The 27127-nt window shown below is 47.1% G+C and overlaps 3 protein-coding genes across 3 annotated transcripts; all 3 read right to left on the reverse strand.

Moving 5' to 3' along the window:
- Positions 1-801: 801 nt before the first annotated feature.
- On the reverse strand, positions 802-9449 carry WBP11 (WW domain binding protein 11). The gene is made up of 12 exons (XM_075287370.1): positions 9368-9449; positions 8615-8724; positions 4636-4667; positions 4367-4460; positions 3885-4081; positions 3361-3494; positions 3090-3286; positions 2492-2689; positions 2313-2417; positions 1834-2133; positions 1583-1756; positions 802-1425 (listed from the first exon to the last, which is right to left on the reverse strand). The coding sequence occupies exons 2-12, from the start codon at positions 8676-8678 to the stop codon at positions 998-1000; spliced, it is 1923 nt and encodes a 640-aa protein (XP_075143471.1). The 5' UTR covers positions 8679-8724; positions 9368-9449; the 3' UTR covers positions 802-997.
- A 5012-nt stretch (positions 9450-14461) lies between these two features.
- BGLAP (bone gamma-carboxyglutamate protein) lies at positions 14462-19457 on the reverse strand. Its single transcript, XM_075286304.1, has 4 exons — positions 19277-19457; positions 17484-17531; positions 16790-16862; positions 14462-16694 (listed from the first exon to the last, which is right to left on the reverse strand). Exons 1-4 carry the CDS (start codon positions 19335-19337, stop codon positions 16565-16567), a joined length of 312 nt encoding a protein of 103 aa, XP_075142405.1. The 5' UTR covers positions 19338-19457; the 3' UTR covers positions 14462-16564.
- Positions 19458-20528: 1071 nt separating this feature from the next.
- On the reverse strand, positions 20529-22559 carry MGP (matrix Gla protein). Its single transcript, XM_075287845.1, has 4 exons — positions 22337-22559; positions 21767-21802; positions 21445-21517; positions 20529-20936 (listed from the first exon to the last, which is right to left on the reverse strand). The coding sequence occupies exons 1-4, from the start codon at positions 22395-22397 to the stop codon at positions 20807-20809; spliced, it is 300 nt and encodes a 99-aa protein (XP_075143946.1). The 5' UTR covers positions 22398-22559; the 3' UTR covers positions 20529-20806.
- Between the last annotated feature and the right edge of the window lie 4568 nt (positions 22560-27127).

The following is a 27127-nucleotide window of genomic DNA, read 5'->3' on the forward strand; positions in this document are numbered from 1 at the left end:
GTATACGGCAGTCCAGCGTGTGTAAGTATACAGCAGGTGGATCTGTGTAAGTATACAGCAGGTGGATCTGTGTAAGTATACGGCAGGCAGAACCTGTGTAAGTATATGGCAGGCGGACATGTGTAAGTAAATGGCGAGCGGAACTGTGTAAGTATATGGCAGTCCGGCGTGTGTAACTATACGGCGGGCAGATCTGTGCAAGTATATGGCAGTCCGGTGTGTGTAAGTATACGGCGGGCGGATCTGTGCAAGTATATGGCAGTCCGGTGTGTGTAAGTATACAGCGGGCGGACCTGTGTAAGTATATGGCAGTCCGGCATGTGTAAGTATACAGCGGGCGGATCTGTGTAGAGGACTTATAAGGAGTTTCAGGGACTTTTATATAAACCATTTCTGATGAAGACGCTGCGACCTCTCCACTGAATATGAAGCCCATTGTATAATAGCTGTGCTTGGTATTACAACTCTGGCCCAGGCACTTGAATGGGACTGAGCCGCTGCTGTACAATGTGAGGCCACAGACATTGTGAACTCCACAACCTTACAGCTGATCAGTGGGGGTCTTGGAACTGAACCCCGCCGACCACATACTGATGAAAGAGTAGGAATCAATACATAGGTCCCGACACTAAAGCTCCTGCGATTTAGACCACGACCCCCCCCCTGGATAGGAGATAGACGCAGGTTAGTACGGCTGCCATAATCCGCGCAGCGTCTGGGTCAGCTCCGCCACTGACTGCACCACAGATTTTGCTCATCCTTTGCCTGTCAGAGAGAATCGGACCGGTCACCGCACCATTTATATCACACATTTAATACCAAGACGTTAAAAATAAAAGCAAATGGTCGACATAATGGACCTAAACTGAGAATGATCTGGAGAGAACATCGAACCGGACTACGATCCCGAGTAATCCTAAGACAAGGGCTCCAGAGCGCCAGGTGATGGGCACAGAGGGGCGCCGTGCAGCTGGGTACAGTACAGTCACTTCTCGCCCTATAGCAGCCCTTCCATCTCTTTCATGAACGCCTCGTACATATCGTCCTTGGTCTGCACGGGCACTGGGTTTCCGACCTTGGGGCCCACTTTCACTGCCGGCCTGACCACTTCCTCTTCCTGTTTCTTGGCTGGAGCAGCATTGGGGACGCCCTTGTTTTCTCGGCGAACTCGCAGGGCGACCGGCACAAACCGCGTCACCTCGGCCTTAGGATTTGTGATCTGGGGTTTGGCGCTGATGGTGGCCGTGGCTTTCTTCTCAATGGTGGCGCCTCCATCGTCTGACTTGGGTCTTTGTATCAAGCTGGGGGGTGCGCTCAGCACTCCTGGGTTTGCCAATGGGGTTGGAGGGTAAAGGCCTGGAGGGGCAGTGCCAGGGGGAGGAACCATGGGTGGGCGCATCATGGGCCGAGGAGGAGGGGGCATACCTGCAGAAACAAGACAAGAGGTAAGAGAGGCAGTGTCCTCGCGTAGGTCATCCCATGAGTCCACACAGTACACTGGCATCTTAGAGGGCGCCATCACTGCTGGAGGTCAGGACAGAGACCCAGCAAGAAGGTGAATGAGGAAGAACCCAAACCATACCTGGGGGTGCAGGCGGGGGCAGACGTGGTGGGGGTCCACGGGGTGGAGGGCCTGGTGGTAGCCCAGGAGGAGGACCTGGCGGTGGGCCTGGAGGACGGCCAGGTGGAGGTCCTGGAGGTAACAAGCGTGGTGGAGGACCACGGAGACCTGGGGGTCTTAGGAATGGGGGGGCACCTGTAACACAAGAGTACAGTCAAATCTTCTCCAAACCTTGAAGGAGTACAACATATCTGACATGACTTCTACAATACCTGGGGGTGGTCCTGGTGGCATTCCTGTTGGAGGTCCTGGTGGTCGAAGAGGAGGAACTGGAGGTGGACCAAGGGGTGGTGGCCCTGTCATGATGGACGGTGGCATCTGCAGGGGCGGTGGTGGCACCGTAACGGGTGGAGGTACAGTGATGGGTGCGGAGGTAGAACTACTCTCAGCAGACTCTGTTTTAGACTCCTCGTTCTTCTGCTCATCCTCAGAGCCAGACTCGTCCTCAGAGGAGGAAGAGGAGGAATATTCTTCAGCTTCGTGATCCTCGTCTTCTTCTGTAACCTCCTGACCTGCAGACACATAACAAGTCACCTGACTGTGCTAGACAACTTTCTGATAGGGAATCCTATTCACACTGGGTAGATCTGCCATTCAGGAGCCTGGGAAAGCTGAGTGACCGCCGCCACTCCCATCACCAAACAGCTGATAATGTGCCAGAGGACGACAACTTGCGAACAGGAGACCTTACCTGCCATCCGTAACATCATGGCCTGAAGTGGAGTCAGATCCTTGACGTTCTTCTTTTTTTTCTTGCGAGGCTTTTCTGGCGCATCAGCAAACCGCACGCTGTGACCTGTGGAGATGGAAAGGGTTAAATCAGACGCCAGAAACGACAGAACCCAATCACTCGACTGAGGGGAGACTCACCTGCCACTTTCTTGTCCCCGCTTCCTTTTTTATCACCGTCCCCCTGCGCGTACTCGCCGCTGTCGCTCTCCCGGCCATCGGAGTGGTTGCTGTCGCTGTCCTCGTCGCTGCTGCCTTCGTCTTCCTTATCCTGCTCCATCTCGTTGGGATAGTCCTCGTCCTCGCTTGAGCTGGAGGCGTCATGGTGGCTTTTCAAGCCTGAGTGGGTTAAAAGAGCATTTGACTGAAAACCCCCTCTATAAGCACCAGGGGACTGGAACGCTACATGTCCACTCTGGTGGTCACTGCAGGGGCTCTTGTTTTAGCCCGTTAAAGACAGCATCATTTTTGGCATTAAAGGGATAGTCCCATCAGGATCGCTGCGGCACATCACTGGTGTCAACAGTATTTGGGCAAGGGCAGTGACCAAGTCCTGTCCATGTGATGTCTCTGCTGCAACGTCTCTGGAGGTGGGAGCGCCTAGGAGGAGAGAGGTTGCTGCAGTTATAGGGGCCCCCCTTCATTTTAAGGCAACCCCTTTTAGGATGGATTCACAAACTGCAGATTTTGCTCCACTCAGTCAGTGGCTTGTTGTGGCCGCCCTCACGGGGTCACTCACCTCCCTCGGGGCTGTACCGCTCATCCTCCCTTCTTTTCATTATGTTCTCCAAGGCAAACCCAACCTTCCGCCCGTACATCTGCAGCACCTGTGGCGGGGGAGGACCTGGCGGGGGTCCAGGAGGCTTCTTGCCCGGGGGTAAACGAGGAACCCCATGCCCTGGGGGGTACTGCATGGAGACGCCTCGTCCAGGAGGCCTAGAAATGCAGAGGACTCAGTGTTACCGCATGGCGGTCATAGGAGGACGCGTCGCTTGTATTCAGACACTCACCCGTAAGCAGACGTCTTCTTCAGGATAGAGGGGGGCTGGGCTCCGGGGAGGGGGATGTCCTGGATCAGAATATTAGACGGCGCATGGGGCAGGTCCGGCAGGGGGATGCTCTCCACCTCCACGTGCTGAGCGTTCTACACACACAGGACACGTCAATTTTGGGACAGAAACCCCCTTTAATAAATTCCCCCCAAAGTGTAAGTGTATGTTCACACGGCAGAGGATGACGAGGAAATCCTGATCAGGGCTGGATGAATGGGCCTAATCTGCAGGGAGACTCGAAACGCCGCCGCTAAATCAGCCGCAAAGTCTGCGCCAGAATCCAAGGGCTAGTTCACATGGGGGCGAGGAGGCGGACTGTGACAGTGGATTTCGTCCCAAGTCACTCTTGGTACCAAAATCCGCCCCACGTGTGAACGAGCCCCAACAGGACACTTCCTGCGTCCTCCTATGACCTGAGAGGCGGATTCCAGGTGCCCTCAAATCCCTCCATGTGAACACAGCCTAATATGAAGATTACAAACCTTAACAGCGTCAAAATACTGGCTGAGCTGCGCCCTCTTGTGCTCGTAATCCAGCTCAATTTTACGCAATTCCTTGTAAGTTTCGGGGTTCTCCTTCTCGTACAGGCGCAGGATCCGCTCAAACGTCTCCCTCAGTTTCTTCCTTTTGTCTTTGAGAACTTTTTCATTGAGTTGCGGTTGCTGCACAGGGTTAAATTCTAAGGAAAAGGAGGTGGAGGCGTCAGTACATAACAATAAGAATCCACTGAAAGCAGCTCAGAGGTGTCAGTCTAAACTGTACTACTATAATTCCACTCATGAACCATTCAGCTCTGGATGAACACAGCTAAAGATTCCTTCCGTATCAGTTTCTCAGGAACTGCCCTTTTTCCTTCTAATTCTAAGGACCCCAATAATCGGGAAGTGAAGATGCACCCCGGCCCCATCATCACGTCTAATGCTAGAGGCCTGTGCACATTACGTGCTGTGTTTCCTGCACCTACCCATCTCATCCAGCTTCTCCATGTCTCTGATGATTTGCTTTGGATCTTTCATCTTCAGCACAGCGGCCCTCACCATCATCCGCTGCTTCTTGTTCTAGAATGGAGACAAGTAACGATTTGTAACCAATAACAGCAAAGATCTCTATATAACACCGACATATACCAGAGCGCTGTACGTAGTGTATACCAGAGCCACACGGTCCATGTCACACTGATCACCAATCACAGGAAAGCAATAACTTATTAAAGTCAAAATGACAATTCCTCACCTTCTTCAGTTCCCGCTTCCTCGCCTCCTTACCTGCAGGAAGAGCAAAAACATCAGTCAGGAGGAATCAGAAGAGGATTCGTATTATACCCTGCACTGATCCCGAGTTACATCCTGTATTATACCCAGAGCTGCGCTCACTATTCTGCTGGTGCAGTCACTGTGTACATACATTACATTACTTCTCCTGTATTATACCCCAGAGCTGCGCTCACTATTCTGCTGGTGCAGTCACTGTGTACATACATTACTTATCCTGTATTATACTCCAGAGCTGCGCTCACTATTCTGCTGCTGCAGTCACTGTGTACATACATTACATTACTTATCCTGTATTATACTCCAGAGCTGCGCTCACTATTCTGCTGCTGCAGTCACTGTGTACATACATTACATTACTTATCCTGTATTATACTCCAGAGCTGCGCTCACTATTCTGCTGGTACAGTCACTGTGTACATACATTACATTACTTATCCTGTATTATACTCCAGAGCTGCGCTCACTATTCTGCTGGTGCAGTCAATGTGTACATACATTACTTATCCTGTATTATACTCCAGAGCTGCGCTCACTATTCTGCTGGTGCAGTCACTGTGTACATACATTACATTACTTATCCTGTATTATACTCCAGAGCTGCGCTCACTATTCTGCTGGTGCAGTCACTGTGTACATACATTACATTACTTATCCTGTATTATACTCCAGAGCTGCGCTCACTATTCTGCTGGTCACTGTGTACATACATTACATTACTTATCCTGTATTATACTCCAGAGCTGCGCTCACTATTCTGCTGGTGCAGTCAATGTGTACATACATTACTTATCCTGTATTATACTCCAGAGCTGCGCTCACTATTCTGCTGGTGCAGTCACTGTGTACATACATTACATTACTTATCCTGTATTATACTCCAGAGCTGCGCTCACTATTCTGCTGGTGCAGTCACTGTGTACATACATTACATTACTTATCCTGTATTATACTCCAGAGCTGCGCTCACTATTCTGCTGGTACAGTCACTGTGTACATACATTACATTACTTCTCCTGTATTATACCCCAGAGCTGCGCTCACTATTCTGCTGGTGCAGTCACTGTGTACATACATTACATTACTTATCCTGTATTATACTCCAGAGCTGTGCTCACTATTCTGCTGGTGCAGTCACTGTGTACATACATTACATTACTTATCCTGTATTATACTCCAGAGCTGCGCTCACTATTCTGCTGGTGCAGTCACTGTGTACATACATTACATTACTTATCCTGTATTATACTCCAGAGCTGCGCTCACTATTCTGCTGGTGCAGTCACTGTGTACATACATTACATTACTTATCCTGTATTATACTCCAGAGCTGCGCTCACTATTCTGCTGGTACAGTCACTGTGTACATACATTACATTACTTATCCTGTATTATACTCCAGAGCTGTGCTCACTATTCTGCTGGTACAGTCACTGTGTACATACATTACATTACTTATCCTGTATTATACTCCAGAGCTGCGCTCACTATTCTGCTGGTGCAGTCACTGTGTACATACATTACATTACTTATCCTGTATTATACTCCAGAGCTGCGCTCACTATTCTGCTGGTGCAGTCACTGTGTACATACATTACATTACTTATCCTGTATTATACTCCAGAGCTGCGCTCACTATTCTGCTGGTGCAGTCACTGTGTACATACATTACATTACTTATCCTGTATTATACTCCAGAGCTGCGCTCACTATTCTGCTGGTGCAGTCACTGTGTACATACATTACATTACTTATCCTGTATTATACTCCAGAGCTGCGCTCACTATTCTGCTGGTACAGTCACTGTGTACATACATTACATTACTTCTCCTGTATTATACCCCAGAGCTGCGCTCACTATTCTGCAGGTGCAGTCACTGTGTACATACATTACATTACTTATCCTGTATTATACTCCAGAGCTGCGCTCACTATTCTGCTGGTGCAGTCACTGTGTACATACATTACATTACTTATCCTGTATTATACTCCAGAGCTGCGCTCACTATTCTGCTGGTGCAGTCACTGTGTACATACATTACATTACTTATCCTGTATTATACTCCAGAGCTGCGCTCACTATTCTGCTGGTACAGTCACTGTGTACATACATTACATTACTTATCCTGTATTATACTCCAGAGCTGCGCTCACTATTCTGCTGGTACAGTCACTGTGTACATACATTACATTACTTATCCTGTATTATACTCCAGAGCTGCGCTCACTATTCTGCTGGTACAGTCACTGTGTACATACATTACATTACTTATCCTGTATTATACTCCAGAGCTGCGCTCACTATTCTGCCGGTGCAGTCACTGTGTACATACATTACTTATCCTGTATTATACTCCAGAGCTGCGCTCACTATTCTGCTGGTACAGTCACTGTGTACATACATTACATCACTTATCCTGTATTATACTCCAGAGCTGCGCTCACTATTCTGCTGGTGCAGTCACTGTGTACATACATTACATTACTTATCCTGTATTATACTCCAGAGCTGCGCTCACTATTCTGCTGGTGCAGTCACTGTGTGCATACATTACATTACTTATCCTGTATTATACTCCAGAGCTGCGCTCACTATTCTGCCGATGCAGTCACTGTGTACATACATTACATTACCTATCCTGTATTATACCCCAGAGCTGCGCTCACTATTCTGCTGGTGCAGTCACTGTGTACATACATTACATTACTTATCCTGTATTATACTCCAGAGCTGCGCTCACTATTCTGCTGGTACAGTCACTGTGTACATACATTACATTACTTATCCTGTATTATACTCCAGAGCTGCGCTCACTATTCTGCCGGTGCAGTCACTGTGTACATACATTACTTATCCTGTATTATACTCCAGAGCTGCGCTCACTATTCTGCTGGTACAGTCACTGTGTACATACATTACATCACTTATCCTGTATTATACTCCAGAGCTGCGCTCACTATTCTGCTGGTGCAGTCACTGTGTACATACATTACATTACTTATCCTGTATTATACTCCAGAGCTGCGCTCACTATTCTGCTGGTGCAGTCACTGTGTGCATACATTACATTACTTATCCTGTATTATACTCCAGAGCTGCGCTCACTATTCTGCCGATGCAGTCACTGTGTACATACATTACATTACCTATCCTGTATTATACCCCAGAGCTGCGCTCACTATTCTGCTGGTGCAGTCACTGTGTACATACATTACATTACTTATCCTGTATTATACTCCAGAGCTGCGCTCACTATTCTGCTGGTACAGTCACTGTGTACATACATTACATTACTTATCCTGTATTATACTCCAGAGCTGCGCTCACTATTCTGCTGGTACAGTCACTGTGTACATACATTACATGACTTATCCTGTATTATACTCCAGAGCTGCGCTCACTATTCTGCTGGTACAGTCACTGTGTACATACATTACATGACTTATCCTGTATTATACTCCAGAGCTGCGCTCACTATTCTGCTGGTACAGTCACTGTGTACATACATTACATGACTTATCCTGTATTATACTCCAGAGCTGCGCTCACTATTCTGCTGCTACAGTCACTGTGTACATACATTACATTACTTATCCTGTATTATACTCCAGAGCTGCGCTCACTATTCTGCCGATGCAGTCACTGTGTGCATACATTACATTACTTATCCTGTATTATACTCCAGAGCTGCGCTCACTATTCTGCTGGTGCAGTCACTGTGTACATACATTACATTATTTATCCTGTATTATACTCCAGAGCTGCGCTCACTATTCTGCTGGTGCAGTCACTGTGTACATACATTACATGACTTATCCTGTATTATACTCCAGAGCTGCGCTCACTATTCTGCTGGTGCAGTCACTGTGTACATACATTACATTACTTATCCTGTATTATACTCCAGAGCTGTGCTCACTATTCTGCTGACTATACTTACGGGCCTGGTCTGTGGGGTTCATGAACTTCCCGCTCTTGGTGGAGGACGTTGATCTTCGCCCCATCTTGCAGATTTCTTTCTTTTACTCTCCCACTGAGAAAAAGGGAAACCTGTAATATAACAGAGGAGGTGATGAGATAATAATCTGCGATAGTCTGTCAGTGTCTGCAGAGCGTCGCTCAGGTTTATACATCAGCGGTAGAGATGAGCTGATCAGCCGATCCGAAAAGCATGCTCGCATAGAAATGAATGGACGTAGCCGGCACGCGGGGGGTTAAGCGGCAGTACCAGGTGCTTCCATTCATTTCTATGGCGCGTGCGGTTCGGCTGGTCAGTATTCGCTCATCACTAATCAGCGGTATTATAGACGCCTGTACACACCGCTGCTATTATTACCAGGCTCTTATCTGCTCACACAGCGGAGGGTTTGTTACAGTTGTATCTAGTCTAAACACTTCAGCCTCGTTACAATGTAACAGTGCAGGTAGAAGACATCAAAGCCTTGTGTGAATACTGGATGTAACTGTAACAAACCCTCAGCTGTGAGAAGTCTGATGTCCGGGTGGGTTTAACCTTTCCATTCACTGACAGCAAGCGGAGACTTTACAGGTTATGAGCTGCAACCTATGAAAGTGCAGACAGATCACCGAGGACGGCCACTGCCTGTATACACACAGAACATTGTACAGACCGTGCGGTTAAGCACTATGCTCCCCTCCCGGTAACGCCGTAGTCACAATCCCCCGCGATCACCTAATATCAGGCGGCGGCTCCTCCGGCACTCACTGCCCCGCTCTCACCCTCAGTCCGCAGCACGGACAGGCACTTCCGCTTCTGGAACGTATTTACTTCCAGGGTCAGAGCCGGTTAGATCACATGTAATGAGAATCTGCTGCCACTAGAGGTCAGCTGTAGTCTGATAGATTTACTATGGCGGCCATTTTCTTGTAGTCCAGGCTGTATTACCGCTTAGTAGTAGACGATGCAGAGGGCTCCGGAAACCGCGGACTCTTTTTATTTTTGTTGTTGTACGACCTTAATGTATTTTAGTTACTCGATGACAGATCCGCATATAGAGAGGTGCAAGGATTGTAAACATTGGCCTATTACTGATTTATCAGATGTCTATTGTCATAGCTGTAGACTCATATCAGACACTGCCGCAATAGTCAGGTCACTTCCTCTAATAATTACAAAGATAATGGCGAAAACACGAAAACATACCTCCCAACTATTGAAGAACCAAAAGAGGGACAAAATGTGCGGCGCACGTAGCGCTCCGCGGCAAATTTAGCCCCGCCCACTTTAGTGTTGACCCCACCCACTCATTAATTTTTCATGTGCCCGCACACAGTATAATCCTCCTACAGTCACCCATAAATTATATGTCCCCCCTCTATCTCTCCCCCAGTTTCATATACACCCTTCATCTGCCCCCAGATTCATGTCCCCCCATCTCTGCCCCCAGATTCATGTCCCCCCATCTCTGCCCCCAGATTCATGTCCCCTCCATCTCTGCCCCCAGATTCATGTCCCCTCCATCTCTGCCCCCAGATTCATGTCCCCCCATCTCTGCCCCCAGATTCATGTCCCCCCATCTCTGCCCCCAGATTCATGTCCCCTCCATCTCTGCCCCCAGATTCATGTTCCCCCATCTCTGTCCCCAGTTTCATGTTCCCTCCATCTCTGTCCCCAGTTTCATGTCCCCTCCATCTCTGCCCCCAGATTCATGTCCCTCCATCTCTGCCCCCAGATTCATGTCCCCTCCATCTCTGCCCCCAGATTCATGTTCCCCCTCCATCTCTGTCCCCAGTTTCATGTTCCCCCTCCATCTCTGTCCCCAGTTTCATGTCCCCTCCATCTCTGTCCCCAGTTTCATGTCCCCTCCATCTCTGCCCCCAGATTCATGTCCCTCCATCTCTGCCCCCAGATTCATGTCCCCTCCATCTCTGCCCCCAGTTTCATGTCCCCTCCATCTCTGCCCCCAGATTCATGTTCCCCCTCCATCTCTGTCCCCAGTTTCATGTTCCCCCTCCATCTCTGCCCCCAGATTCATGTTCCCCCTCCATCTCTGTCCCCAGTTTCATGTTCCCCCTCCATCTCTGTCCCCAGTTTCATGTCCCCTCCATCTCTGTCCCCAGTTTCATGTCCCCTCCATCTCTGCCCCCAGATTCATGTCCCTCCATCTCTGCCCCCAGATTCATGTCCCCTCCATCTCTGCCCCCAGATTCATGTCCCCTCCATCTCTGCCCCCAGTTTCATGTCCCCTCCATCTCTGCCCCCAGATTCATGTTCCCCCTCCATCTCTGTCCCCAGTTTCATGTTCCCCCTCCATCTCTGCCCCCAGATTCATGTTCCCCCTCCATCTCTGTCCCCAGTTTCATGTTCCCCCTCCATCTCTGTCCCCAGTTTCATGTCCCCTCCATCTCTGTCCCCAGTTTCATGTCCCCTCCATCTCTGCCCCCAGATTCATGTCCCTCCATCTCTGCCCCCAGATTCATGTCCCCTCCATCTCTGCCCCCAGATTCATGTCCCCTCCATCTCTGCCCCCAGTTTCATGTCCCCTCCATCTCTGCCCCCAGATTCATGTTCCCCCTCCATCTCTGTCCCCAGTTTCATGTTCCCCCTCCATCTCTGTCCCCAGTTTCATGTTCCCCCTCCATCTCTGTCCCCAGTTTCATGTCCCCTCCATCTCTGCCCCCAGATTCATGTCCCCTCCATCTCTGCCCCCAGATTCATGTCCCTCCATCTCTGTCCCCAGTTTCATGTTCCCCCTCCATCTCTGTCCCCAGTTTCATGTCCCCTCCATCTCTGCCCCCAGATTCATGTCCCCCATCTCTGCCCCCAGACTTATGTCCCCACATCTCTGCCCCCATTGTCATGCCGTCCTCTCCTTCATCTGCCCCCAGATTCACGTTCCACATTACACTTACCTTCTCCTTCGCTCCCTCGCAGCTCTCTGCGCGCCTCTCTCTCTCTCTCACTGGCGCACAGTTGTAGACGCGATGTGACGTCATCACATCGCGTCTACAAGCCAGTAGGCGGCGTGCAGCGGCGAAGCAAGGAGTGGACCTGTGTCAGCTCTTTGCTTCAGCCGCGTATGTGTTCAACTCATATCTGCGTCCTCTGGACGCAGATCTGAGCTGAAATCAGGACATACCTCCCTCCAACCGGGACCACGGGACATGTCTCAGGAATCGTGAATGTCCCACAGAAAACGGGACGGTTAGGAGGTATGGCTAAAATATGCAAATCTATTCTCCGGGATGTAATTAGGAGAACAGCGCTTCTGTATGCCGCCCTCTAGTGGCAGCCCCCTTAACATCATGCCTGACTCAGTTAATAAGCCTACTGACATGATGCGGTGTTTATTGCAAATGTCAGGATCTTGTTTTGTTAAACTCTTTTTTGCCAGCAGTCAAGATGGAGTTTTTTGTGTTTCCTGCCTGTGACTTACCCTGGTTTCCTGATTCTTGACTATTTAGCATGTGTGTTGTGATTACCCAAGTTGCCTGAGTATTGGTTCCAGAAGCCTGTCTTCTACCAAGTTCCTCAAGCTCTAACTGACTGTTCCAAGTTAGTTATTCACCTGCCAAGTTGGTTGCTACCTGTAACTACTACCCCCAGCAAGTCCTCCTTCTACTAAAAGACTTGCTATCTACCTGGTCCATAGGAGCCGTGGAACTACTGGCCCCAGCAAGTCCTCCTTCTACTTGCTATCTACCTGGTCCATAGGAGCCGTGGAACCACTGCCTCCAGCAAGCCCTCCTGCTGATAATAGGACCGCTGCTTCCGGCCAAGCCTCCCTGCCTTCCATTGAACGGACTGTAAGTCTATCTGTGCATTGCTATTGTTATACTCCCTGTTTCCAGCCACTGGTCTCTAGACTACTAGTAAGGGTATTGTGACACCAAACCAGTATTTCTGTCCCAAAAGGAACAGATTCCCAGCTATGGACAGCGCTGTTTCGGTCTTTTGGGCCTCCTCAGCATAGCGCAGGGATACTGATTTGGCAGAGTGAGAGACTATAGACCAGGGTCAGGGGACAATCGTACACATCAGGGATAGTGTGTGCCTACATAGGCAGTACAGAGACTTACAAGTCATTCCTGCTCCGCTAGGGATTCTGGGTAAAAAATATACAAATCTATTCTGCGGGATGTAATTAGGAGAACAGTGCCTCTGTATGCCGCCCTCTAGGGGCAGCCCCCTTAACATCATGCATGACTCAGTTAATAAGCCTACTGACATGATTCCTTGTAAGTCTCTGTACGCCTATGTAGGCACACACTCTCCCTGATGTGTATGATTATCCCCTGACCCTGGTCTATAGTCTTTCACTTTGCCAAACTAGTATCCCTGCACTATGCTGAGGAGGCCCAAAAGACCGAAACAGCGCTGTCCATAGCTGGGAATCTGTTCCTTTTGGAATAGAAATACTAATTTGGCAATAAACCCCGCATCATGTCAGTAGGCTTATTAACTGTCATACATGATGTTAAGGGGGCTGTTCCTAGAGGGCGGCATACAGAGACACTGTTCTCCTGATTACATCACTGAGAATAGATTTGCATATTTTTTACCCAGAATCCCTAGCGGAGCAGGAATGACTTGTAAGTCTCCGTACGTCTATGTAGGCGCACACTCTCCCTGATGTGTACGATTATCCCCTGACAAAGATAATGGCAGCGAGAAGCGGACAAAAGAATTCTGTGTATGACCTCACTAAAGGCAAAGTGAGGGAGGGAAAAGAAATGTAAATCCCATCAATATTTGGTGTGAAGTGCTCTGCTCAGTTAGTAGAATTCTCTCTGTGTATAATATCGGAAATGGAAAAAATGGCAGCACTCCAGCATTTATAAAAAGTGTGGGTTTATTCCAAGCAGCGACGTTTCGGTTCTTATCTGAACCTTTTTCAAGCCTGTGTCTATAATATCAGTTATTAGAGTGCTCTGTGTGTATAATATCAGTTATTAGAGTGCTCTGTGTGTATAATATCAGTTAGTAGAATTCTCTGTGTGTATAATATCAGTTCTTAGAATGCTCTGTGTATAATATCAGTTCTTAGAATGCTCTGTGTGTATAATATCAGTTATTAGAATGCTCTCTGTGTATAATATCAGTTCTTAGAATGCTCTGTGTATAATATCAGTTCTTAGAATGCTCTGTGTGTATAATATCAGTTATTAGAATGCTCTGTGTATAATATCAGTTCTTAGAATGCTCTGTGTATAATATCAGTTCTTAGAATGCTCTGTGTCTATAGTATCAGTTATTAGAATGCTCTCTGTGTATAATATCAGTTCTTAGAATGCTCTGTGTATAATATCAGTTCTTAGAATGCTCTATGTCTATAGTGTCAGTTATTAGAATGCTCTGTGTGTATAATATCAGTTAGTAGAATTCTCTGTGTGTATAATATCAGTTCTTAGAATGCTCTGTGTCTATAGTATCAGTTATTAGAATGCTCTCTGTGTATAATATCAGTTATTAGAATGCTCTCTGTGTATAATATCAGTTCTTAGAATGCTCTATGTCTATAGTGTCAGTTATTAGAATGCTCTCTGTGTATAATATCAGTTCTTAGAATGCTATTTGTTTATAATATCGGTTATTAGAGTGTTGAGAGATAAGATGCTGTTAGAGGACTCTGGAGGATATCGGGGGTGAGTGTGTGTGTGTGTGTGTGTGGGGGGGGTTAGACTGAGCTGAGTGTGCATGTGTTTGTGAATACTAGTTAAGATAGCTGTCAACCAAATGAGCAGTCAGTCAGTAGCTGGTAACATGTCGGGCTGCTTATGTGTTGCGCACAGAATGACCACACGGATTTCTGCTTCTATCTCATATGGATTTATTTTCAGAGAAAAGCAGTTACAAAAATCATTTTCTGTAAAATATACAATTTATTAGCATAACATCTATATAATATCAGAGCGCTCTGTGTATAATATCAGGGGTTAGAGCGCTCTGTGTGTATAATATCAGGGTTTAGAGCGCTCTGTGTGTATAATATCAGGGGTTAGAGCGCTCTGTGTGTATAATATCAGGGGTTAGAGTGCTCTGTGTGTATAATATCAGGGGTTAGAGTGCTCTGTGTGTATAATATCAGGGTTTAGAGCGCTCTTTGTATAATATCAGGGGTTAGAGCGCTCTGTGTGTATAATATCTGGGGTTAGAGCGCTTTGTGTGTATAATATCAGGGGTTAGAGCGCTCTGTGTGTAATATCAGGGGTTAGAGTGCTGTGTGTGTGTGTGTGTAATATCAGGGGCTAGAGTGCTGTGTGTATAATATCAGTTATTAGAGCGCTCTGTGTATAATATCAGGGGTTAGAGCGCTCTGTGTATAATATCAGGGGTTAGAGCGCTCTGTGTGTATAATATCAGGGGTTAGAGTGCTCTGTGTGTATAATATCAGGGGTTAGAGCGCTCTGTGTATAATATCAGGGGCTAGAGTGCTGTGTGTATAATATCAGTTATTAGAGCACTCTGTGTATAATATCAGGGGTTAGAGCGCTCTGTGTGTATAATATCAGGGGTTAGAGTGCTCTGTGTGTATAATATCAGGGGTTAGAGCGCTCTGTGTGTATAATATCAGGGGTTAGAGCGCTCTGTGTATAATATCAGGGGTTAGAGCGCTCTGTGTGTATAATATCAGGGGTTAGAGTGCTCTGTGTGTATAATATCAGGGGTTAGAGCGCTCTGTGTGTAATATCAGGGGCTAGAGTGCTGTGTGTGTAATATCAGTTATTAGAGTGCTGTGTGTGTATAATATCAGGGGTTAGAGTGCTGTGTGTGTATAATATCAGGGGTTAGAGCGCTGTGTGTGTGTAATATCAGTTATTAGAGAGCTCTGTGTGTATAATATCGGGTTAGAGCGCTCTGTGTGTATAATATCAGGGGTTAGAGTGCTCTGTGTGTATAATATCAGGGGTTAGAGTGCTGTGTGTGTATAATATCAGGGGTTAGAGTGCTGTGTGTGTGTAATATCAGTTATTAGAGAGCTCTGTGTATAATATCAGGGGTTAGAGCGTTCTGTGTGTATAATATCAGGGGTTAGAGCGCTCTGTGTGTATAATATCAGGGGTTAGAGTGCTCTGTGTGTATAATATCAGGGGTTAGAGTGCTGTGTGTGTGTAATATCAGTTATTAGAGCGCTCTGTGTATAATATCAGGGGTTAGAGCGCTCTGTGTGTATAATATCAGGGGTTAGAGCGCTCTGTGTGTATAATATCTGGGGTTAGAGTGCTCTGTGTGTATAATATCGGGTTAGAGCGCTCTGTGTATAATATCAGGGGTTAGAGCGCTCTGTGTGTATAATATCAGGGGTTAGAGCGCTCTGTGTGTATAATATCTGGGGTTAGAGTGCTCTGTGTGTATAATATCGGGTTAGAGCGCTCTGTGTATAATATCAGTTATTAGAGCGCTCTGTGTGTATAATATCAGGGGTTAGAGTGCTGTGTGTGTGTAATATCAGTTATTAGAGCGCTCTGTGTATAATATCAGGGGTTAGAGTGCTTTATATAATACAATCTCTACAAGAACACTGAGAAGAAGCTGCTGTTGATGGATCCTGTGTCTCTGTTTCCCCCTATGGGTCTATCATGGGGTCCTGCTGTGATCGGACTGGGGGTCTCCCTGACTCCTAAACTGCTTTATATCCCTGTCGGGGAGAGAGATCATTACAATCCAAACAAGATCCAGAATCCGCAGATCTCCTGCTTGCTGTTGGTTTCCAAATAGAAAATGCCATAGAAGTATTTAGCATGAGCTGATATGTATGAAGCCTCATAGTCGGGGATCTTTGCAGGGAAAATTTTGCGTGTATGTGGCCTATGTGTAGAGCGTAGCACAGGGTGTGGGGTCACACATATATATATATCTATATAGCGCCATTGGCTCCCTTAAAGCTGCAGAGCAGGGTCAGAGCCCCCTCCCTCATAAAGTCACCATTCACACTGGCCCAAAGTATCTCTGATAGGCCTGATAGAAGCCCACCCACTCGGAGAGCTGGTCGCAGGGCCGGTAGTTCTCGCACTGCTCCATCTTTATCTCCAGCGGAGACTTCGCTCGTGGGAAGAATCTGAAATGTAGAATAAAGATGGCGGTCACAACGCAACGTCTCGTGCTCATGGGAAAGCTGAGTGACAACCAATATGGCCGACATTACAGACTGACCTTTCAAAATAGTCATAGGAGCGTCGGTGCCTCTTCATGACGGAATTTGCTGAACTTCTGGACATCATCACCTCTTAAAGGGGAAGAAGGACAATGAATGTATACAATGTAATAACATCAGAGGAAGACAATGTATATAGTAACCAGGAGACGGACTGAGAGCTGCAGAGTGGAGGAGCACAGTCCCCAGCAGCACAGAGGATTTCAGGAGAGGAGTGTGCTGATCTTATAGAGGAGGTCACAGGGTGAGAGTTACATAGTGGGAGGCGCAGGGTCACAGCAGCACAGAGGATTTCAGGAGAGGATTGTGCTGATCTTATAGAGGTCACAGGGTGAGAGTTACATAGTGGGAGGAGCAGGGTCACAGCAGTACAGAGTATTTCAGGAGAGGAGTGTGCTGATCTTATAGAGGTCACAGGGTGAGAGTTACATAGTGAAGGCACAGGATCACAGCAGTACAGAGGATTTCAGGAGAGGAGTGTGCTGATCTTATAGAGGAGGTCACAGGGTGAGAGTTACATAGTGGGAGGCGCAGGGTCACAGCAGCACAGAGGATTTCAGGAGAGGAGTGTGCTGATCTTATAGAGGAGGTCACAGGGTGAGAGTTACATAGTGGGAGGCGCAGGGTCACAGCAGTACAGAGTATTTCAGGAGAGGAGTTCACTGAATTGAATGTATGTAAGATGGTGGTTACCTTCATTGTGTAACATCTTCCTTGACTCCTGGACTGGACGATCTTCCCCTTTGGTTAGAAATAAGACAGAAGTGATAATTTCTGCCAATTCCTAAAAGCTTCTGTGTCTGTACCTGTGATATGTGTCAGAATGACCTGTGACCACATGATGGCGATAGAGATCTGCACTAAGTGACTGCACAGTCCTGGCACCTGTAACCTCCAGGAATAGCAAGCTGTGTATCTAAGCCTACCTTGTGTGATGGGCTGTGTATCTAATCCTATCATGTATCTCTGCTTGGTTTTGTATCTAAACCTGACATTTGTGATGTTGCCTGTGAGCTTTGTATCTAATCCATCATGTATCATGATGTCTGATAAGTGGTGTATCTAATCCTGCCTTGACTCATACAGGCTGCTGAGCTGGCGGATTTAATGCCACGTATCTAAATGATTGCCAGCCTCAGATCGTCCTGACGGCAGCCCCGAAACCTCATCTATCCTATAAGACAAACCCTGAGGAGAACCGGAAATCCTACTCATCTATCTGCTCCAGGGAAAGCTGGGTGACAACCAGAATCTGAATCAGTGAAAGAGAAGAAAAATGTGACTGAGCAATCCGACTGTAGGACAGGAGAATACAATCTATTACTATCTGTTATCAGCCATGTCAGGAGAGGAGAGGCCGACTGTAGGACAGGAGAATACAATCTATTACTATCTGTTATCAGCCATGTCAGGAGAGGAGAGGCCGACTGTAGGACAGGGGAATACAATCTATTACTATCTGTTATCAGCCATGTCAGGAGAGGAGAGGCCGACTGTAGGACAGGGGAATACAATCTATTACTATCTGTTATCAGCCATGTCAGGAGAGGAGAGGCCGACTGTAGGACAGGGGAATACAATCTATTACTATCTGTTATCAGCCATGTCAGGAGAGGAGAGGCCGACTGTAGGACAGGGGAATACAATCTATTACTATCTGTTATCAGCCATGTCAGGAGAGGAGAGGCCGACTGTAGGACAGGGGAATACAATCTATTACTATCTGTTATCAGCCATGTCAGGAGAGGCCGACTGTAGGACAGGGAAATACAATCTATTACTATCTGTTATCAGCCATGTCAGGAGAGGAGAGGCCGACTGTAGGACAGGGGAATACAATCTATTACTATCTGGTATCAGCCATGTCAGGAGAGGAGAGGCCGACTGTAGGACAGGGGAATACAATCTATTACTATCTGTTATCAGCCATGTCAGGAGAGGAGAGGCCGACTGTAGGACAGGGGAATACAATCTATTACTATCTGGTATCAGCCATGTCAGGAGAGGAGAGGCCGACTGTAGGACAGGAGAATACAATCTATTACTATCTGTTATCAGCCATGTCAGGAGAGGAGAGGCCGACTGTAGGACAGGGGAATACAATCTATTACTATCTGTTATCAGCCATGTCAGGAGAGGAGAGGCCGACTGTAGGACAGGGGAATACAATCTATTACTATCTGTTATCAGCCAGGAGAGGAGAGGCCGACTGTAGTACAGGGGAATACAATCTATTACTATCTGTTATCAGCCATGTCAGGAGAGGCCGACTGTAGGACAGGGGAATACAATCTATTACTATCTGTTATCAGTCATGTCAGGAGAGGCCGACTGTAGGACAGGGGAATACAATCTATTACTATCTGTTATCAGCCATGTCAGGAGGGGAGAGGCCGACTGTAGGACAGGGGAATACAATCTATTACTATCTGTTATTCGGTGGCTCAGAGTTTTGGGGTTATTAACCCTTTAGGCATCGCTCTCACCTTCCAGGGCGAGGCAGCCGGCTATTATCCCCAGCAATGATAGGACCATCAGCGTCTTCATGGTGATGTCTTGGTGGTCGCGGTCAGTTTTCCGTGCACTGCTCTGCGTTTCGCCCTCCTTATCTCGCTGCCTGATATGACAGGGCTGGTGTCTGCTCTGTATTATGACTTCTTATATAATAGAGGCTTTTATTCTTTGTTTTCGTGGCCAAATTCTTAGGGTGTCAGCTCATTCTTGGATGGGGTTTTGGAAGTCCCGACCTATCAGGCTCCGTCCCAGAGTCACAAGGTCCCCGGGCTCCTGCTCCTGGCATTCTCATCATCCTGCTGTATACAGATATCAGTGCAGTGTATACTGACAGGAGCGGCTGAAGACTTGGCAGCCCTCTTTATGTGATACAGCCCCAATAATAGGGCCATACCATGAACCAAGACACCTCTGTTGTCCCATCCAGACCCCTTGGTCCCCGTTCAGGATCTTCGCCTGAATTTTCACCTCCTTCAGACCTCTCTTTTTCCTCTAGAAGATTCTGTCTTTTGCTTAACCCTCTCCAGACATCTCTAGCAGTGGGAGATCTCCCTTGAAAACTAAGGATTGGACATACTGAAATCCAACATGCCTGATCCTACCCCATGTCCTCTCAACATCTTTTGCCAGGACAGTTCTCTGTTCCTGCTAAAATTGTTCAGTTCAGCAGACTTTGGTCTTCTTGACATGTAACACAAAGTATAGAGGAGGTGACGGTGAGAGTTAGTTACATAGTGGGAGTGGCAGCATCCCCAGCAGTACAGAGGATTTCAGGAGAGCAGTGTGCTGTTCTTATAGGAGGTCACAGAGTGAGAGTTACATAGCAGAGGAGCAGGGTCACAGCAGTACAGAGGATTTCAGGCGAGCAGTGTACTGGTCTTATAGGAAGTCACAGTGTTATAGTTACATAGCGGAGGAGCAGGGTCACAGCAGTACAGAGGATTTCAGGACAGGAGTGTACTGATCTTATAGGAGGTCACAGGGTGAGAGTTACATAGTGGAGGAGCAGGGTCCCCAGCAGCACAGAGGATTTCAGAAGGTTCTTATAAGGTTATATCTTGTTCATTCTTATGATGCCGCTACAATGTGACTATTTCTTGGGCACTGTGCACACCTTCTTCTCTCCCCCCCTGACTGCGGTTACTCAGTTAACCCTTCCTGGCTTCCTAGGACAATGACTTGTATCAGTGCAGGATCGGCGCCATCTCACAGGTGACTCCACTTATAAAGCAGCTTTTTATTCTTGGCAATAAGATTTTACATCTAAGCAAGACAGAGCCGAGAGCGTTCACTCCCAGCCCCAGAATGAGAGTGCAGATATGGTGTCCCCGGTTCTACCAGAGACCTCTAGGATCACCCCGAAATCTAACAGTAGGTAAAAGTGCTGATATAAGGTGCAGAACATAACAAGGAACAATAACAATGTCTGAGCCGACACAAGTATAAGACAGGGGCCCGGGGCCCCGCCATCTCCGCACGGGCGCGCTCACTACTGGATCCTATCACTTCTTCCCAAAGTATCTCTTGTAAGCAGCGACCCAGCCGTGTCTCATGGCGTAGCGCTCACAGGGGTTGTAGTCCTCGCAGGTTTCGCGCTGGCGTTCCCGGACACTCTTAGTGCGCTCGCGGAGTCTGAAAAAACACAAGAAATGATATAAGTAACAATGAGAGGACACAAGAGACTCTACTCCAGTCACAGCCAAAGCTGCACAATTCTCATGTCCTACAAATCCCTTCAACGTATAAATCAAATCAAGGGAACAAGCGACCCCAATCCAGAAACCACAAGAACTAGGATAGCGGAGGCTCTGGAGGTGACTGGAGGATAAAGCAACCCAGAGTGATGTAAAGGCAGCTCTGGATGTAACTCAGGACCGTGATAGAATAAGGCAAAGTGTCAGACCCCACTGCGGACCCCCCTAACACAAGGACCTGTCCTAAGGGTACAATGTCAATACTAAAGCCCTGGAAAACCCCTTTAGGTAACAACAACATTCTGAATGCTGCTTTGGATGTGACTGCAGTAATATTGGAAAGATAGAAGGTTTCCCTTGTATCCAGATGTCACACATAAGTGAGGACAATCTGCAGGTTTAGGTGAAGTCTTGGGGGCGTCTTACCCTCCCGGCCCGCTCCTTACCTCTCGTTTGCTCGGATGTTGCGCTGATGGGAGGGGATGAAGGAGTTGGCTCGTCGGGGGCTCACAAACGGCTCTGCAGAGAATATCAAGTCATCAATGGGGATCTGTAGAGAACAGAGACAGACGGCAGAGACAGACAGACGGCAGAGACAGATAACAGAGACAGACAGCAGAGACAGACAGCTACGGCAAAGACTGGTACAGATTTGGGGCGCAGAAGCTTCAGGTTACACCTCAACAGAACAGTCAGCAGAGATGAATATCAGAGACGTAGAGTAGACGCCATTAATATCTGCACCTATAGAATAGAATCAGTTCTTACCGTATCGCTCGTAGGATTCGTGGCTTTCATATGAGTCTACATAAGAGGGAAGAGAGAAGGGTTAATGTGACAAGACGTGAGATCTGTAATACTGTTACCGCCCCAACATACCATATATATAATATATAGTATCCTGTGTATAGCTCTGTATATGGCAGTCTGTATTCTGTCTATAGCTCTGTATATGGCAGTCTGTATCCTGTATTTGTCTCTGTATATAGCAGTCTGTATTCTGTCTATAGCTCTGTATATGGCAGTCTGTATCCTGTATTTGTCTCTGTATATAGCAGTCTGTATCCTGTGTTTGTCTCTGTATTCTGCATACGGTGCGGCACTCACAGGCTACCTATCCTAATACAGAGGCTTTGCTGTCTTTGCCCCTCTCCTCCCACCATGGGTCTGGTTGTGATCTGTGGCCCTGCCTGGGGTATCAGTCCAGTGCAGGTCACCTCTCCATTGTCTGCCTAGTGTGCCCAGCGCCTACACCCGCCTGTACGTTCCCTCGTCCCGCTCTGTTATTTGGAATATTTGGAGTTTATCCTGCAAAGAAAAGAAGTGACTATTCTGTACCGTAAGCGAGGGTGACCGCAATGGCCAGCGCCACCACCAGGAGCGTTGCCAGGACCTTCATGCTGAACTTTTTTTTTTCTTCTTCGGTTCCCACAGGAAAGTTTCTGCTGGAGATATAAGGAGTAATTACTGAATGTAGGAGAGCGGAGTTATTATATATCCAGCATCTGGGGTGGGAGGTGCCAGGGACGTGGAGAGGTATGTGCTGGCACCGCCGCAACGGGCACAGGAGAAGGGAGAAAATACTCAGTAATATAAACCTGGGGGGACTACAAATCCCAGGACACCAAGACCGGCGGGCTGGTGCACTTACATGTAAACATCACCTATAGACCCCCCCCCCCCCCCCACTATACACATATATATATACATACGGAATGCATCGGTCTGATATCTTCTTTCTAACAGACCATTCCCTATACCTCCGCTTGCTGTCACTGACTGGAAACATTCACAGACAGAGCCTATCCTCCCCCTGCGCACTCGCACCCCCTATGGATTCCAGCTGATCTCCGAAGTCCCAAAAACAGGACACCCCTCCATCAGTTATCAGTTTATAGTTGAAGGAGTATTAGACCTAGTTCACATCTGGGTTCGGGGATTCTGCATGAAACACGCGGAGAGAAGAGCCGAACATAGATGTGACCTCGGCCTCAAGAATAAAGGACTTGTCTAAGAACCCCTGTAAGACTAAAAGACTCCAGCAAGAAAGGGTTAATTTGGCCCCGCAGCTAGACAGACTGACAGAAGACCCCCGCCCCCCCCCCCCCCCCCCCCCCCCCCCCCCCGGACATGGAGCCGCCTCCTCTTATTCCATTCACCTGTAGATTTCAGTCCACAATTTCCTTTGCAGGAAATTCCGCATTACCTTCAGTTACTGGAACCGTCTGCCTCTGGTTATTTATATATCACAGGTGCAGACTTCACCCCCCCCCCCCCCCCCCAAACTACAGAGACCCTCAAACTACAGAGACCCTCAAACTACAGAGACCCCCAAACTACAGAGACCCTCTCCCCATTAACTAGAGACCCCCAAACAATAGAGACCCCCAATGAATAGAGACCCCCAAACAATAGAGACCCCCAAACTACAGAGACCCTCTCCCCATTAACTAGAGACCCCCAAACTACAGAGACCCCCAAACTACAGAGACCCCCAAACTACAGAGACCCTCTCCCCATTAACTAGAGACCCCCAAACTACAGAGACCCTCAAACTACAGAGACCCCCAAACTACAGAGACCCTCTCCCCATTAACTAGAGACCCCCAAACAATAGAGACCCCCAAACAATAGAGACCCCCAATGAATAGAGACCCCCAAACAATAGAGACCCCCAAACTACAGAGACCCTCTCCCCATTAACTAGAGACCCCCAAACTACAGAGACCCCCAAACTACAGAGACCCCCAAACTACAGAGACCCTCTCCCCATTAACTAGAGACCCCCAAACAATATAGACCCCCAATGAATAGAGACCCCCAAACAATAGAGACCCCCAAACTACAGAGACCCTCTCCCCATTAACTAGAGACCCCCAAACTACAGAGACCCCCAAACTACAGAGACCCCCAAACTACAGAGACCCTCTCCCCATTAACTAGAGACCCCCAAACAATATAGACCCCCAATGAATAGAGACCCCCAAACAATAGAGACCCCCAAACTACAGAGACCCTCTCCCCATTAACTAGAGACCCCCAAACTACAGAGACCCCCAAACTACAGAGACCCTCTCCCCATTAACTAGAGACCCCCAAACAATATAGACCCCCAATGAATAGAGACCCCCAAACAATAGAGACCCCCAAACTACAGAGACCCTCTCCCCATTAACTACAGAGACCCCCAAACTACAGAGACCCTCTCCCCATTAACTACAGAGACCCCCAAACTACAGAGACCCTCTCCCCATTAACTAAAGAGACCCCCAAACTACAGAGACCCCCAAACTACAGAGACCCTCTCCCCATTAACTAGAGACCCCCAAAACAATATAGACCCCCAATGAATAGAGACCCCCAAACTACAGAGACCCCCAAACTACAGAGACCCCCAAACTACAGAGACCCCCAAACTACAGAGACCCACAAACTATAGAGACCCTCTCCCCATTAACTAAAGAGACCCCCAAACTACACAGACCCCCAAACTACACAGACCCCCAAACTACACAGACCCCCAAACTAAAGAGACCCCTCTCCCATTAACTACAGAGACCCCCAAACTAAAGAGACCCCCAAACTACACAGACCTCCAAACTACAGAGACCCTCTCCCCATTAACAAGAGACCCCCAAACTACAGAGACCCCCAAACTACAGAGACCCCCAAACTACAGAGACCCTCTCCCCATTAACTACAGAGACCCCCAAACAATAGAGACCCCCAAACTACACAGACCCCCAAACTAAAGAGACCCCTCTCCCATTAACTACAGAGACCCCCAAACTACAGAGACCCCCTCCCCATATCTACAGAGAGCAATGTATCAGCTTTATATCTATGTATAGTATAAGGAGGATACTCACAGCTCAGGCTCTATATCTATGTATAGTATATGGAGGATACTCACAGCTCAGGCTCTATATCTATGTATAGTATATGGAGGATACTCACAGCTCAGGCTCTATATCTATGTATAGTATAAGGAGGATACTCACAGCTCAGGCTCTATATCTATGTATAGTATAAGGAGGATACTCACAGCTCAGGATCTATATCTATGTATAGTATATGGAGATACTCACAGCTCAGGCTCTATATCTATGTATAGTATAAGGAGGATACTCACAGCTCAGGCTCTATATCTATGTATAGTATAAGGAGGATACTCACAGCTCAGGCTCTATATCTATGTATAGTATATGGGGGATACTCACAGCTCAGAATCTATATCTATGTATAGTATATGGGGGATACTCACAGCTCAGGCTCTATATCTATGTATAGTATATGGAGGATACTCACAGCTCGGGATCTATATCTATGTATAGTATATGGAGGATACTCACAGCTCGGGATCTATGTATAGTATATGGAGGATACTCACAGCTCGGGATCTATATCTATGTATAGTATAAGGAGGATACTCACAGCTCAGGCTCTATATCTATGTATAGTATATGGGGGATACTCACAGCTCAGGCTCTATATCTATGTATAGTATATGGAGGATACTCACAGCTCAGGATCTATATCTATGTATAGTATAAGGAGGATACTCACAGCTCAGGCTCTATATCTATGTATAGTATATGGGGGATACTCACAGCTCAGGCTCTATATCTATGTATAGTATATGGAGGATACTCACAGCTCAGGCTCTATATCTATGTATAGTATAAGGAGGATACTCACAGCTCAGGCTCTATATCTATGTATAGTATATGGGGGATACTCACAGCTCAGAATCTATATCTATGTATAGTATATGGGGGATACTCACAGCTCAGGCTCTATATCTATGTATAGTATATGGAGGATACTCACAGCTCGGGATCTATATCTATGTATAGTATATGGAGGATACTCACAGCTCGGGATCTATGTATAGTATATGGAGGATACTCACAGCTCGGGATCTATATCTATGTATAGTATAAGGAGGATACTCACAGCTCAGGCTCTATATCTATGTATAGTATATGGGGGATACTCACAGCTCAGGCTCTATATCTATGTATAGTATATGGAGGATACTCACAGCTCAGGATCTATATCTATGTATAGTATAAGGAGGATACTCGCAGCTCAGGCTCTATATCTATGTATAGTATATGGGGGATACTCACAGCTCAGGCTCTATATCTATGTATAGTATATGGAGGATACTCACAGCTCAGGCTCTATATCTATGTATAGTATAAGGAGGATACTCACAGCTCAGGCTCTATATCTATGTATAGTATATGGGGGATACTCACAGCTCAGGCTCTATATCTATGTATAGTATAAGGAGGATACTCACAGCTCAGGCTCTATATCTATGTATAGTATAAGGAGGATACTCACAGCTCAGGCTCTATATCTATGTATAGTATAAGGAGGATACTCACAGCTCAGGCTCTATATCTATGTATAGTATAAGGAGGATACTCACAGCTCAGGCTCTATATCTATGTATAGTATATGGAGGATACTCACAGCTCAGGCTCTATATCTATGTATAGTATATGGGGGATACTCACAGCTCAGGCTCTATATCTATGTATAGTATATGGAGGATACTCACAGCTCAGGATCTATATCTATGTATAGTATAAGGAGGATACTCACAGCTCAGGCTCTATATCTATGTATAGTATATGGGGGATACTCACAGCTCAGGCTCTATATCTATGTATAGTATATGGAGGATACTCACAGCTCAGGCTCTATATCTATGTATAGTATAAGGAGGATACTCACAGCTCAGGCTCTATATCTATGTATAGTATATGGAGGATACTCACAGCTCAGGATCTATATCTATGTATAGTATAAGGAGGATACTCACAGCTCAGGATCTATATCTATGTATAGTATAAGGAGGATACTCACAGCTCAGGCTCTATATCTATGTATAGTATATGGAGGATACTCACAGCTCAGGCTCTATATCTATGTATAGTATATGGGGGATACTCACAGCTCAGGCTCTATATCTATGTATAGTATATGGAGGATACTCACAGCTCTGGTCCTTGTTGGTCTGGTGAGGCGAGCTCCGGGTGTCAGGACTATTTATCCTCCGTGTCCTCCTCCAGCCTCCTTAGGTCATACCTCAGTCTTCTTAACACATCCGTCCTC

This window comes from Leptodactylus fuscus, chromosome 9, assembly GCF_031893055.1.
Source record: "Leptodactylus fuscus isolate aLepFus1 chromosome 9, aLepFus1.hap2, whole genome shotgun sequence".
In the NCBI taxonomy this organism is placed as follows: domain Eukaryota; kingdom Metazoa; phylum Chordata; class Amphibia; order Anura; family Leptodactylidae; genus Leptodactylus; species Leptodactylus fuscus.

Coding starts and splice junctions, on each gene's coding strand:
- WBP11 (XM_075287370.1), bottom strand. CDS start 8,678: ATGGGGCGAAGATCAACGTCCTCCACCAAGAGCGGGAAGTTCATGAAC. Junction 4,082..4,366: donor GGAGAAGCTGGATGAGATGG/GTAGGTGCAGGA, acceptor CCTTTTCCTTAG/AATTTAACCCTGTGCAGCAA. Junction 3,287..3,360: donor AAGAAGACGTCTGCTTACGG/GTGAGTGTCTGA, acceptor CTGCATTTCTAG/GCCTCCTGGACGAGGCGTCT.
- BGLAP (XM_075286304.1), bottom strand. CDS start 19,337: ATGAAGACGCTGATGGTCCTATCATTGCTGGGGATAATAGCCGGCTGC. Junction 17,532..19,276: donor CGGCTGCCTCGCCCTGGAAG/GTGAGAGCGATG, acceptor TTCTAACCAAAG/GGGAAGATCGTCCAGTCCAG. Junction 16,863..17,483: donor GAAGATGTTACACAATGAAG/GTAACCACCATC, acceptor TTCCCCTTTAAG/AGGTGATGATGTCCAGAAGT.
- MGP (XM_075287845.1), bottom strand. CDS start 22,397: ATGAAGGTCCTGGCAACGCTCCTGGTGGTGGCGCTGGCCATTGCGGTC. Junction 21,803..22,336: donor TGCGGTCACCCTCGCTTACG/GTACAGAATAGT, acceptor CCTCTTATGTAG/ACTCATATGAAAGCCACGAA. Junction 20,937..21,444: donor AACATCCGAGCAAACGAGAG/GTAAGGAGCGGG, acceptor GTGTTTTTTCAG/ACTCCGCGAGCGCACTAAGA.